This window comes from Lonchura striata, chromosome 6 (genome assembly GCF_046129695.1).
Source record: "Lonchura striata isolate bLonStr1 chromosome 6, bLonStr1.mat, whole genome shotgun sequence".
Classification (NCBI taxonomy): domain Eukaryota; kingdom Metazoa; phylum Chordata; class Aves; order Passeriformes; family Estrildidae; genus Lonchura; species Lonchura striata.
Genome location: NC_134608.1, coordinates 4,594,687 through 4,609,082, shown reverse-complemented (window position 1 = coordinate 4,609,082; position 14,396 = coordinate 4,594,687). Strand labels below are relative to the sequence as shown.

Here is a 14,396-nt window from a genome sequence, read left to right as displayed (position 1 = left end):
GGGGCAGCTGAATTCTCTTCCTTTTGTTTCTTTTGTGCACGTGGACCTCTCTGATGTTTGTTCTCCTCCCCCAGCAGAGGGAATTTAACAGCATGCAGGACCGAGTCATGCTCTTGGCTGACAGCTCTGAAGATGAATTTTGAGTGGAACTGCAGTGCCCTTGGGAGAGCCCGTGACTTTTCAGAGGAGGGAGAGCGGGGGGCAAGAAGAACAAGTGACTTTTCTGCTGCTCCCTCGGCTGTCCCGGGCAGGGGTGGTGTCCCCAGCCCAGTGACAATGACAATGCTATGCTCTACGTGTGCCACCCGTGGTGTTTGTTTTGATACAGTAGTGGAGATCTCACACTCGCCCCCGGCACCTCATTCAGAGCCACAGCTGGAGCTGATCCATGTGGATGATTATTTTCCTCTTGCCCTGTTGTACTGTTTTGGTCCTGGCTGGCAGTAATCTAATCATAACAATAGCTCTCACCCATCCCAGGAATGGAAATCTTTACTGTGAATGACTTCTGTCCAATTCATTTTAAATGTTACATTACCTGAGCTAGAGTTCGTTAGTGCTAAGATTAGCTGCTCTGCTTAATTAATGAGTTGTAAGCCTGAACTGTACCCCTGGCTGCCCATGTACAGGGTTCTTGATACAGTTTGAAGCACATTTCTGCCCCCACTCTCACCCCTTCCTTCCTTCAGCTCTGCTCCACGCTGCTTGGAGACACACAGGAATGGCCTCAGCACTGATTGCACCACAGAATTCCGTGTCCATTTTCAACCAGCACTGTGTGTTACAGCACAATAAATACCAGCGCTCACCTACTGACGGGTGCTCTTGCCTGCATCTCTTGGCTTTTGGTCAGTGTGCAAGGAGGTGAGAGAAGAGGCAGGTCAGAAACTTCCCCAGCTTTTGCCTCCTCTTGGAAGGACACTAACTCCTGGTTCTTCTCTTTCCAAGGCTGCATTCCCATAGGGATGAGAGTGGAGCCTCTGTGCCCCTTTACCCCACTGGAAAATGCATTTTCAGCCCCTGAAAGCTGCGTGAACAACAGCACCTTTGGGGGATCTGGATGGGTCTTGTCTCACAGAATGGTTTGGGTTGGAATGGACTTTTGAGGGACCTTTCCAACCCTGACACCTTCCACTATCCCAGGTTGCTCCAAGCCTCATCCAGTGTGGCCTGGAACACTTCCAGGGATGGGGCAGCCACGGCTTCTGTGGGCAAGTGGTCTCCAAACCATGGAATACAGAAAGGCCCCAAAGGCTGGGGAGCAGATGGCAGTCACTGCTGAGGGATTTGTGTCTCACAGTGGGAAAACAGCAAGAGCTGGAGCGATGTCAGCTGTGGGGTGTGAGATGACCCCGCTGGGAACCCTTGGCTGCAGGGAGAAAGGTGAATTCATAGCACAGATGGGTGCAGGGGGTTGTGGAGGTTCTCTGTTAGTGCTGAGATTTGAGGGACACAGTGCTTGTGGTGACACAGGCACTGAGAGGAGGAGAATAATGTAGCTTTGCCCAGAAATGCTGTCAAAATAGCCAGGAAAAGAGCTGCACTATTGAGCTCTGCTTCCCACTTTGAATTACTCCAATCTGCATGTAAAACATCCATGTTTCTGAGGTGGGAATCGCTGTTCTGTGGGGAATCATCCTCCCTGCAAGGAGCAGTGACTGTTGCCAAAGGAGATGTGAGCAGAAAAGTAAGGGCAGACCCCACATCTGCTGAGATTCAATCCCTCTGAGCCTTTGGAGAAGTGGGAGGGAGGAGAGGTTGAGGAGGGGCAGGAGGAGGATCTGGTGGCCTGTGGAAGTGGAAAGGCCTGTGGATGGTGGGGAAATGTCTTGTGGAAGTGTCAGTAGGGTTGCAAAGCAGAGAGGACTTCCAGGAGCCCCTCCTGAGGTGAGCTGTCTCTTGAGAGGGTCAGGGCCTGCTCTGGACATTAAATCAGATGTGATGCTCAGCAGAGCCCAGGCACTCTCCTGTGAGCCTGTGAGCCTCCCTGGGTCACCTGGACAAGGACAGGGGGGACACCCCAATTCCAAAATGCTGCTCTAATGCTCAGTCTTCCAGACCCACAGCTGTGGGTGGTACCTCAGTCATTCATCCTGCTGGCTGCATGGGGAGACAACAAATTTTGGGGGTGATGGGGTGGGGGGAGGGTCTTCATACTATAATCCCTCCAGGAGAGGCTTCCCCAGACAGGGCTCCATGGTGCATCTCTGCCTTTTTGTTGCTGGAACATCAGTCAGGAGGATTTTGCCTAAAAGCAGCCCAACATCTTGAACAGGCACTGACTGGCAATACCATGAAATCCAAAATTCAGGCCTCTTTATCACATACTAAGTGGTCACTCCAAGTTAAGATGAAGTTTTCCCACCAGACTGATTTCTCCCTATTTCATTCTCATTCCTAAGTCTGTTGGTGCTTTAAGGTGTTGACAGTCCAGCTGATCAATCCTGGCTGTCTTGCACTATTGGGAAATGCTGTCCCTTGGGCTCTTGGATGATTTTTTTTCCCAGTAAGGCATGGTGGGGATTGCAAAGTGAATAGCTGATAAAATACCTGATAAAACACAGAGCTGCTGGGTCAGTCAGGAGGAGGAGGAGGGATGGCTGAGGAAGGCTGCTGGTTTAAGTAGCCCAGCTCTGGCAGCTCAGGAGGATCCCTATGGATGGCTTGTCAGTTTGATGGGTTGGGAAGGTGGGTGGGAGGTGATGTGGCCTTTTGTTGGGCTAATAAATCCCCAGTTTGGGAAACACTGCCTTTCTGCAGGGGCAATCAGTTTTCCCTGTCTCTCTTCTCCCTCTCCAGCATAATGAATTTGAGGAATTAAAGGCAACCTTGCCAGTCAGGATGATGGAAGTGGGGTTTTACTGCATCTGTGGGGGGGCCTGGTGTCCTCAGAGCCAGAGAGGACGTGGCAGGGGTGGCTTGGATGCTGGGAGTCGACCAGGAAGGGAGGACCAGCTGCATGCACAGTTCAGTGTGGGCTCTCTGATCTCTGCTGGAGACAGATTTAGGAGTTAGGTGGATTTCCCAAAGGTTTTTCTTGTGATCTGTCTGCACTCCAGGCCTGACTGTGGCTCTGAAATCCTTCAGCCAAGGATGGGACCCGGGTGCTGCTGGCCAGCAGTGCCAGCTGAAGGCCATTTGGAGGGGAGCTTTCTGTGAAATAGTTGGTTTTGGTCAGCCCTGGAGGGTCCCCACGTCTTCAGCTTAAGCTGGAATTCAGGTGGGCAGTCAGAGCCAGCCGTGGCTCGAGGGAAGCTTGTGGGAGCCTTGGGAGCTCAGGCAGAGTTTCCTGCAGCATCTGCAGGTCCTTAAGGCACAAGCACCACTCAGCCCCTTCCCTTCTCATTCAAGGCCAAGAGACTTCGGATTGGGCTCTTAAAAATATCCTCTGCACAGCTCCTGGAGTTGGATTCATTCCCCTGGAATGACCAGCTGGCAGCAGGGAGGGCGTGGGAGCTGAAGCTGCAGTGGCCTAACACTGCTGATTGAATCTTTTCCTCTGCCTTACCAAACCAGCAGGTTCCTTTGGAAGAGGCAGGGCATGGAAGGCAGCCAAGAAGGACCCTCCTCATCCTCAGTGCTGGGTGAACTGCAAGGCCCCTGAGTGCTGAGGGTGGTGACATTGGCACTGCAATGTCACTGCAGCAATTAACACCCCCTGCACCCCACAAGCCAGAATTTCCTTGCGGGCACTGCACAATTTGGCATCTCCAGCCCCATTTCTGACAGGAGGAGCCAGCCTGCCTGGCAGCTCTTGCCCCCTTGGAATGCACCTCCACCACAGAGCTGCTGATCCCTAAAGGTGTCCCTGAGGCTCCTCTGGGCTGCTCTTCTTCCACAGAGAGCTGTGGGCAGTCCTCCTGCTTCCTTGTGGTTTTCTCTCGTGGACAGGAGCAACTCCTCATCCTGTAACTATGGAATGTGGCACTTTGTTACATGAAAACACTGGGAAATAAAAAGCTGTCATTCAAAGCTGATTTTAAGTGCCTGTCTCCCTGATTGTGCTTCATTCAGTGTCCCAGGCAAAGCTGTGAAGTGATGCTTGGAATATTTGGGTGTTGTGTTTCTTTCTCCAGGCTGCATGGTCGGTGCAAGGACCAGGCTGGGCTTGCAGGGGCCATGGGAGCTGTGGGGAACCTCAGCTGGCACTTTTTGGGTAGGATTCACCTGGAATCCTTGATGTATGACCCCAAAGTGGCAGGAATGAGCCCCAACAGTGACATCTCTGTGCACACCAGGATATTTTTTCATTCTGTTTTGTCCTGTTTCTGATTTCTCTGTGCCCAGATCTTCCAACCCCCCAGTACCAGGGTGTCTGTCTGCCCTTCTCCCATCTCCCTTCACTAACAAGAGCCAGCAAGAGCTATTTGTCACTGTGTGTGTTTTCTCTAATGGAAAATGGCTTGTTCAAAACAAGAAATTCCCAGGGAAATAGCTGCTTGGGGATTGCATGAACACAATCTTTGCTAATTGGTAGTTGCCAAAAACAATCTGTATATTCATGAAGCTGTTTGCTGCACTGCTGGCTTTTTCCAAAGAAAAACAAGACCTGCTGAAAGAAGATAAACAATGACAATGTGGGTTTGTTGGTTTTTTTTTCCCTAGGTCTATTTTCTTAGGAAATTACTCTCTGTGATCTCGCTGCCTCACTCTGAGCCTGTCCATCAGCTGGTCTCCTTCTAATGTCCCTGAGTCTGCCAGCCAAGCCAGGGGGTTGTGGAAATGGGGGAGAGAAGAATCTATAATAAAATAAATAAATAAATAAATAAATAAAAAACAAAAAAAACCAAAACCCCAAAAACACAAAAAAACAACAACAACAAAAAAGAAAAAAATAAAAAAAATGAAAGAAAAGTGTGTTTGGAGCTATTCTGAGGCTGCAGAATTCCTGCATTTTCAGCATTTATATGTGGCTTGATGGAGAGGACAAGCTGGGTGTCCTGGAAATCATTGGGGTTCCTGCCCTGAACAAAGCCCAGGGATGAGTCTGGCACAGGGCTCAGCCTATTTCAGTCACGAGCAGGACCCTGACTGTGCAGAGCAGCACAGACAGCCCAGCTTGGGGCTGTTTTCATCTATGAATTTGGGAAGGGCAAACCAAAGGCATTCCCTGCATGTTCTGGTGGTAAACACACACACCAGGGTCTGTGCTCAGGGCCAGGCACAAAAAACCTCCTTTATTTGAGGCAAATCTCATCCTCCCTCCTGTGTAACTCCTGGCACGTGTGGGGGTCACAAGCACTTTAAGGTGCACAGAATTTCGGTGTGCAGAATTTTAGTGCACAGAATTTAAGCTTCCTTAAGGCTTACAGAGATTTCCCCTTTTTTTCCCCCAGTGGTGATGCTGTCCCAAAGGAAGGATTTGGGTCTCAGCCAGCAGCAGGGAGTCAACAGAGATGTTCCCAGCAGAAATGTTTCCTTTCTTAATGATAAGTGCTGGGCACCCAGTGCAAACCCATATGGTATTTGCAACCCAAGTTTTCCACCCCCTAGGCACTGTGGTTTTTTTCTTGTTTACTTTAAGTCTTTTTGGCTTAGGTCTTAGTCTGATTTCCTGGTAAAAATCTCCTTCCAGAACGATGGAAATGTGTTTCTGTTCAGAAAAAGCTTTTTAGCATGGGCTGAAAGATCTCAGTTCAGCAGAGCCTTGATGTCCAGGCAGGAATATTCATGGGTGGGGGGGAGATGTTCTCTTCTCCCAAGTAACAAGCCATAGAACAAGGGAATATTACTTCATGTTGCACCAGGGGAGGTTGAGGTTGGGATTTAGGAAAATTTCCTTCACAAAAAGAGTTGTTAGACACTGGATTGCCCAGGCAGTGGTGGAGTGCCCATTCTGGAGGGATTTTAAAGCCATGGGGATGTGGTACCTGGGGACAGGGGTCACTGGTGGCCTTGGCAGTGCTGGGGGAATGGTTGGATTTGATCTCAGGGGTCTTTTCCAACCTTAAAGATCCTGTGGTTCTCTGACACTAAAAAGTTGCCAAAGAGCTGAGCAGCTCCTGGCAGTGCAGGGCTGTGCAGGGACATAAATGGAGATTAATGGCAGCTTTTGACTGTCCTTTCCCAAAAATATACCAAAAAGACTCCTAGATCTTGCACATGGTGCATAAAGAGGAGTGTCAAGCTCTGTACTGGGCCAGCATTTGGGAGTGGAGCTGTACTTTTACTAATTTTCAGATCTTTAATACAAAGTGACTGGAAGGGCAAACTGCAATCATCAAGGCTCTTCACTAAGTATTTCATTTCATCTGAGGCAGAGGAAAAGGAACTGGGCAACAAAAGAGGCTGATGTGAAAAGATTTTATTTTTCTTTAACGGAGGGAAAATTTGTAGTGTGTTAAAAAAAAAATTAAATCCCTGACTAAAAAGTGACCATATTCATATAAAAGGAAATTCAGAATTAAATCAGGAGTGTCTGATGTAAATTCAAAACATCTTCTCTTACACAAGCAAGGTCTCAATAATGAAAACATTTGCCAGGATCAGGCTGTAACCTGACCTGGGATTTGCAGTCAAAATGTTTAGATCACTGGATTTAAATGTACTTTAGATCAAGAAGCTGAAAAATCCTTATTTTAAATAATTTGTCAAGTAGATATTTTTTCAATTTTAGCTCTTTTCCCAAGATTCATTTTTGCTGGTCAATATGCCTTTTAAAAGCTATTGATTTGCCTCTGGAAATCATCTGCCCATGGAGTTGTGCTTTATTCCTTCCATAACTTAATCTGCAATTTTGGAAGCAATATTAGGATTTCTGATTTAATTCCCCCCCCCCCCCCCCCCCCCCCGATTATTTATACTTTGTATTTTTAATATTAAAAAAATAGCAAATTACAGCCTTCCATTCCACTGACTTATTGCATGACATTCCTGTCTGGTTAAATGTCACTTGGGTACAGTCTGGAATTCGACTGAAATACCCAGAAATTGGATTTTTGTTACAAGAGCATCAGCAGGGCTGCAGAACGGGAGCTGCACTGTTGCGTGAACATCCAGGATGGTTTTGTGGTGACAAACTAGGTAATTTAGGCACAGGGAACTGTTTGTGAGATTAAATATCTCACCAACAATGTCAGTCCTGCATCCCAGAGGAGTGTGGAGCTGCCCCCACTTCAGCAGGAGAAGGGGTGAAGAGTTAACTAGAATAAAATTGATATTGTATTCAAGACACAGCCAGGACCAAGGAGACCTGCATAAAAAAATACTCTGGTCTTGGATTTAAAATGGAAAGGAGGGAGGAAGTAAAATGCATCATTGAATCCAGGCTGGAATGAGGGAAAGCTGAGCTGTGCCTCAGTGCTGGGCACGTGGAATTTATTTATGGGCAGGAGGGTGCCAGGTCTGTGTCTCCTCTGGACCATGAGAAATGGTGGCAGGGGTTTGTTGGGGGTTTTGTCCTTGCTGGAAGGGACAGAAGAAGCTTCCAAAGCCACCATGGCTCCAGAAGAAGCCTCCAAAGCCACCATGGCTCCAGAAGAAGCCTCCAAAGCCACCATGGCTCTCAGGATCTGCCTGCTGGGCACGGGGTCACTGCCAGGGGGCTGCAGGAGGGGGATGCACAATCCAGGGAAGACTTTCCTCTAGAATTGAAAGTGAAGAATGTGGCTTAAGAGCATGAAAAACAAAAGGTTAATCGAGGGATTTGGCTGCATGCAAGCTGTACAGCATCTATTAAAAAGAAGTTTTTAATTGGATATTTGTTTTGCTGTCAGCATGCTAGGCTTAAAAATACACAGCTATTACTCTGAAACATCTGAGAGTGGAAAGGAGATGAGGCTGTGGAAACACTGAGGCAGGAGATACTTGGGGAGATTTTTTTTTGTTTATTGGATAGCAGAGTACAGACTTTGAGGAGACAGGAAATAGGAAAAATATATTATAATTTCACATTTACCTTATAACAAATCAAGGTGCTGTGAGCCACACCAGGGCTTGTGGTGCTGAATAGCACCCACATTATTAGAATCTGCACAATCTTCTGGACATCCCAGTCTGGCAGAAACTGGAGCTAAAATCTCAGTGTGGATTGCTTGTGAGTGAGCTTCACTGCCATGGCAAACCCTGAGCCCTGACACTGGTGCTCATGACAAAACCACAGTCTGGGAATTTTCTGTGGAAGAGGGATCTCAACTATGGAAATAAAATGTTGGTGTGATTCTGAACATTGAATCTGAAGAATGGTGAAGGAAAGGCTCTTGCTTACCTGGCTGTTCTTGAGGTTATAAACCCATGGCTGCTGCTTGTAAGATAAAATTGAAGCAATACATGTAATTTTGGGTCTAGTCAGCAGCAAATGAGTGTATAAGACACCAAAAAATTGATGCAATGGAGAAGGGAAGTGGTGCAGTGATCAGCCTGGAATTAGCAAGTGAACCTGAGCACTGGAAATGCTGCAGATTAATTAAAATCTGCATCCAGCAAATTCAGGGACATTGCCATGGAGCTGTCTGGACCTACCACGTTTCAGGCAGCAATGGAAACATTTACATGGGCATGTAACTACAAGAGGCACTGCAAGCTGAAATGTCTGGGTATAGACACCTTGCACAAATTCATTTTAAGTTGATTTAAGGGATGGGGAGGGCATGCCCTGGATAGATAAAAGTACCTGACAGAGATTTGGTCATGGCTGAGCATCCTGGCAGGTCTTGTGCCACCTGGGAGGAGGGAAACTTGTTTCAGGGGACCAAAGGATGTCTCTGCTTTTAGGAGAGCAGCAGGGCATGAGAAGCCAAGCCCTGGCTGGGATGTAGAGACTGAAGGTCCCGTGCCACAAGATTGCTAGGTGATAATTAATACCAAATTAATTTCATCAGCCTTGTTTTTTCCTTTTCTAAGAGGAAAAGTCCCCTGACATGCTCATGTCCATCTGCCCCTGACAGTCAGTGCTGCAGGGTGTTTTTCCTAAATGGAAGTGTAGTGTCAGAAGACAAAAACATTTTTCTCTGCAGTTTGTTTCTTCCTCTCTGGTATATCAGAGTGTCCAAAGGCCAAACTGAGCCCAGATTAATTTTTTTGTTTACTAAAGCAAATAGCCAGCTCCTCACAGGGTGGGTGAGGTGCAAAACTCAGCACCTTCATCCCCACACCTTCCTACTGTGCTTTCTCCTCTGAAGGAGGAGCTGAGGACACAGCTGAGACCTGGGCACAGCAGAGCCCACGCTCGTTTCTCCAAGTCCTTCTGCCCATTTGCCTGCACCCTGCAGCTCATTCAGCATGAAGAAAGCAATTTTTTGCCTTTGAAACTGAGAGCAGGGAGAGGGGTAATTGGAGCCTGGGAGGCTCAGTAGCTATGGAGGCATCTCAGCCCTCACAGGTCTCTGATGTGCTGTAAATGCAGAGAGGAGCTACAATTATTACCCATTTCTTGCCCTGGATGATGATTTATCTTGTAGCCACATGAAAGCAAAATCTCTCTGATCTGATTATTTTCTTTTTCCCTCCCTGCACCTGATCAGGATGTGTCATGTTTCAGATGAAAGGGATTTTCTTTGCCAGCACTGAGGGAAAACTTGTGTGTGATGTTTGATTATTCTGCCCTTTAAAATAATATCCCCTGTCAGAAGGGAGTTGTTGCCATGCTGGTGTTCTGAGAAATTGGATGCTGCAGTGGGTACCTGGAGCACCTCATGAAGGACCAGAGAGCAAATGGTTTAGTGGATCTTTTTTAAGCTCCTTTGGAGGGGGAATGATGATTATTTGTTGAGGAGTGACCTGGGATGCAGCAAACGAGCCTGAGTTTCTTTTACTGCTGCAGAAGTAACAGGAAAATGAGTTACAGGAAGGACAACAAATTTGGTGGCTGCCCTGGGGCATATGGCCTTTGGGATGCCAGAGTGTGGGAAATGTCACAGGAGGTCAGAGCCCTTCACCATCCCTTCCCCTGTGGCACTTCAGGATGAGATCTGGGGAGCCCTGATGGATAAAAGGAGCTAAATGGGGAATTCTGTCTTATTCTGGGATTGGCTTTATTTTTACTTGGGTGATTCCTCAAGAGCTGGGTCCTGAACTGCTTCTTGGGAACAGGCAGCAGCCTCTACTGCGTGTCACCACAGCACTGTAATAGCATTGCACCTCTGGAAATAGCCAAGATGTTCTAAACTTGACATTTTCCCTTCCTTTCATGGAATATAATAGCACATCACAGGCGTGGGCTGCATGAGAAACCCTCCTGGCAAGCGGCAGTGCCACTGATGGGGAGGATGGTGCCTGTGATGTCTCTTTGTCTGCTGCTCCCCTCCAACTCCTCTCTATTAACAGATGCTTTTCAAGGCAAAGAGGGAGGCTGCACATAACCCGAACTCCCACTGCTTCAAGGCAAATCAGGCCCTTTTCTTTCAGCAGCCTTTGGAAGTGCAAGTCACAGACTTGCCAAGTCTCACACACAGAGCAGGGGGAGCGGAGCTGCCTCTTGCTTCTCCTCCAGGCTCTGCCAGCATCCCTCGCTCCACTGCAGATCCAGCTGGTTTGGGATCCACCGTGGTGTTGGGCAGAGGGGAGGTGGTGGCTTGGGGGGTTCCCTTCATGAAACAGCTTTGGGTGGTGATGTGCTGTCCTAAAATCACAAATCACAGAACGGTTTGGGTTGGAAGGGACCTTAGAGATCATCCAGTTCCACCCCCTGCCAGGGGCAGGGACACCTTCCACTACACCAGGTTGCTTCAAGGCCCCTCCGGGCTGGCCTGGAACACTTCCAGGAGTGGCTCAGCCACAGATTTTCTGGGCGAGAAAATAATGATTTCTGCTTTAGAGATGCTTGAGATGATCTGCAGGACCAGCTGTAAGAGAAGGGAGAGGTCCCAGGAAAAAATAAGGATGTTGGTCCAAGATGGGTTTTACGTGCTACCACAGGAGAACTTCAGCCATGGGCCTGGAGAGCTTTGGTGTCCCTGAGGCTGTGGGTGCTGTTTGTGTTTCAGGGCACAGAGAACACCCTGGCTCTGAAAAGGATCAGAAGGTGCTGCTGAGGAGCAGCTAGTCTCAGTCAGAGATGTTCTGTTGTTCTCCTGAAGAAGCTCTTGTTTTGGGATGGGGATGCTGCAGTAGGGTGCCACCAAATGCTGTCATGGCCACAGAGCCTGTTCACACTGTCCTTGCAGCCCCTCTGTCAATTTGTGGTGGCTCCTGGTGAGGCTGGACACTAAACCACTATTTTAATGGTCTATTTAAAAGCACAGAGTCCTTTCAAAAATAGTAATGGCTGCAAATGAAATAATTTGCTGGATACAGACAAGAAGAAGCACCTAACTGCCCATAAAGGACACGATGTCCACCAGTAGCTCTGGAGGCCATAGATGAAATGCTGCTGTGACCTGCTCTGCTGTGACAGCTGAGCATTTCAGAGAGCATGCACATTGCATTTTTTAAAATAGATATGGCTGTGTCTGTTCACAGGCAACAGGATTTTTTCTTCTGCTCTTAAAAACCTTCCAAATGCCAGGAGAGTCATCACTAGCTCTGAGAAGCAGCACAGCCTTTCTACAAAGAAATCAAGCAGCAATGTTTCATGACTTTATTTAAGAGTATTTATGAAAAACCTTTGCAGAGAACAGGATCCACCCTGGGAACACCTTTGTCACCCTCATACCACCTGCACAGCTTGCAGAGTTTGGTTTCTCCCAAGAATGGAGCAATCTCTCTAGCAGTGGAAGTTAGTGAATGTCTGCTGGAGCACCCCCATGGACCCTCCACTGCTGTGCATCTGGATTAGGGAATTACCTGGGTAATTAAAATGAAATAAATAAAACTGAGAGCTTGCAGATTCTTCCCCTGACCTACTGCCAATCCTTGGACTCAGTGCTGGTGGTGCAGGCAGGGGGAAGAGTGGTAAAAAAAAGAAATATAAGGTTTGGTTCTGCTAAAGGAAGCAGCTCACACCACCCTGAGCAGTGTAAATGGGGAGAGAAAAGGGTCTGCTCAAGTCCTTGGAGTGACCCAACAGGACAATTCAGACTAACAAGGACTACTCTGGGCTGTGTGCAGGATGCTCTGCATTACCTGAGCTGGTGCCATGTCCTGTGGATTGTAAAATATATTTCTTATTCAAGGTCTGTGCTCCTCTCTACTGCTCTTGCCATTGGTCTGTGCCACACTCCTGGTGCTGGGAGGGTTTTTTGGAGGGTGCCTGTGTGCCCTGGTTTGGGGCACAAGCAGCCCCTGCTCTGACAGATCAATCAATATATGAGTCTTCCAAATGCCAAGGGAATGGAAGCAACTTTTTTGCACCCACAAGAGCAACTGGTCCAGGTTTTCCCCCTGAATAATTCTTTGGAAAATCAATGGTTAGAGGGCTGTGGCAATTTTCTTTCTTTGTGGTTTTTTTTTTTTTTTTTTTTTTTTTTTTTTTTTTTTCTTTCCCTTTGCTCTCTGGGTGATTGCTGAGCAGACCTGGAGAGGACCCTGTGGGAGGCAAGCCTTGGATGGGTATTCCAAAGGAAACAGTGCTGGGATCAAAACATCTCCAGCAAAAAACCTGTCACTCCTGCTCCTCAGATCCTCCTCCCACAACTCTCCCAGGCTCCCCTTCCTGCTGGGTGACAATTCCAGCTTTCTGGAATTGTCTTGGCTGGAGAACGGAATTTAAAATGCTCCCAGCTGTGGGAATTTTGCTGTAGCACTGTCCCTGATTTATGAATGGAGATGGATATGAAAAGAAGCCCAAACCTCCTCTCCAAGACCATTTTCATCAGACCCTGGGCAGCATCAGGCCCTTTCCAGCCTCTGGCCAGAGTGAGGAGGAGCTGGGAGGATGAGGAACTGGGAAGCTGCCAGGGAGGAAGAAAGCAGAGTTGGCCTTGGCCAATACTTGACCTTTCAAGTGCTTCTCCAGTTTTCCAGCCCCTGGGTTGTAACAAATCTCCTCATCCTTGCATGAATTCCTAGGAACTGCAGTTTCTCCATGTTTCTCTGGGGCAAAGGAACCAGCACAAGCTGGGGGCTCTGGAAGTACAAGGTGAATTTAGGAATGGTCACAGAGCCTCAGGGTCTTTTGGAACTTGAGATTTCCACTTACAGACACTTCTGACTCCCTGGGTTAAAGTGGTCTTGAACAGAAGAACAGAGCATTATCTTTTCCAGGGGAATATATGGAAACATTCAGTTCAGCTGGGATTGTGAGGGGTTGAGCTGGCAGGAGCAGCAGAAGAGTCAGGTCAGAACTCTGCCAGTGCTGAGCTTCATCCATGGGGAGAGAAATTAGTTGATCCATGGCTGTGAGGGCAGATGAAGCAGGGAGCTGCATTTTGAGGTCACCTCTCATGGTTGAAGATGTGGGGCCTCCTTATAGGGCTGAGACAGAATGAGTTTCCCTGTCCTGTGATGGCAAAGGGAATCAGTGGAGAATGAACAGCTGCTGAGTGAACGTGCTGCAATTTCAAATCACCACTGGGGAGCCCAGAGTGGATTATCATGGTGAAACAGAGCAGGTAGCAATTTGTTTTTCATGGGATTGATTTCTGTAAGCTGCAATCTTATGGATATATTTTTTTTCTTTAGAATGATTGGAGATGCATCTTCTCTCCTGCTGGGATTTTACCATAAAAACTTCACCAAGTCTGTGGCATTACTCATGATTACTTCAGCTGAGGCAAGAGGAGAGGTGGCTGCAGCACTACCAACACATTTCCATTAGGCAGCCTAAAGTCTCCAGTTGTTCATAATTACAAATGGAACCATTATCCAGATTTTTCAGATGGAGAAAGTGAATCACATTTTTGGTGAAAACCTTGTCAAAGTTTATTTGGCCGTGGTGGAAATAACCCAATGGGTTTGCAACAACACTGCAGCAGCTCATATGTGTGCAAAGCCCAAGAATATCCAAATGTGAAATGAAATCACTAGTGTGAAGAGCTGAAATTCAAGGAGTCATAGCAGCAAAAATCAATCAAGGAGCAGCTTTATTCATATAGTAACTGGAACAGGCGTAAAATTGCAAACAGGTTCTTCGAAATGTTGTCCAGGGGTGGTTACATGCTGTGATGATTGATGGGCTGAATTCTTAATTCTCCCTTTGGGTTTACTATAAGCTGCTCACACTTATTATGGATCTACTATATTTAATTTTGTTACCAAGTTAATTGTATTTTCCCTAAGAGCTCCAGTAGCCTGCTGTGTATTTCTGTGTCTTTGCCAATGAACTGCTCCACTTATTGGCTAATAACTGACTGTAAGAATTTTTCTTTATAAATGCAGTCCCCTTAAATGTTTCTGGTAACGTAGTCTGCATAAGTATTCTTCTGGCTTCTCTTTCAGTTTGCCTTGCTCTGAGCACAGCAATACTTTGAGCTACTTAAAGGTTTAGTGCCCCTTTGTCATATTTACTATCAGGAGCTGAACTGCAAATAGAAAAATGACTGCTTTGTAAAAGCCACTCTAATTGCTCCCAAATCTCCCTT

General features: G+C 47.3%; 1 protein-coding gene across 2 annotated transcripts in view; it reads left to right on the top strand.

Moving 5' to 3' along the window:
* The window catches only part of ARMH4 (armadillo like helical domain containing 4), a 55,385-nt gene extending 51,408 nt beyond the window's left edge, over positions 1-3,977 (top strand). The window contains exon 8 of one of the 2 annotated variants that reach the window (XM_021534647.2): positions 78-3,977. In XM_021534647.2, coding sequence (XP_021390322.2) covers positions 78-143 — 66 coding nt within the window. In that variant the 3' untranslated portion in view covers positions 144-3,977. Of the gene's footprint in view, positions 1-74 lie in introns of both variants that reach the window. The other variant, XM_021534646.2, reaches the window with a different exon arrangement.
* Positions 3,978-14,396: the final 10,419 nt, after the last annotated feature.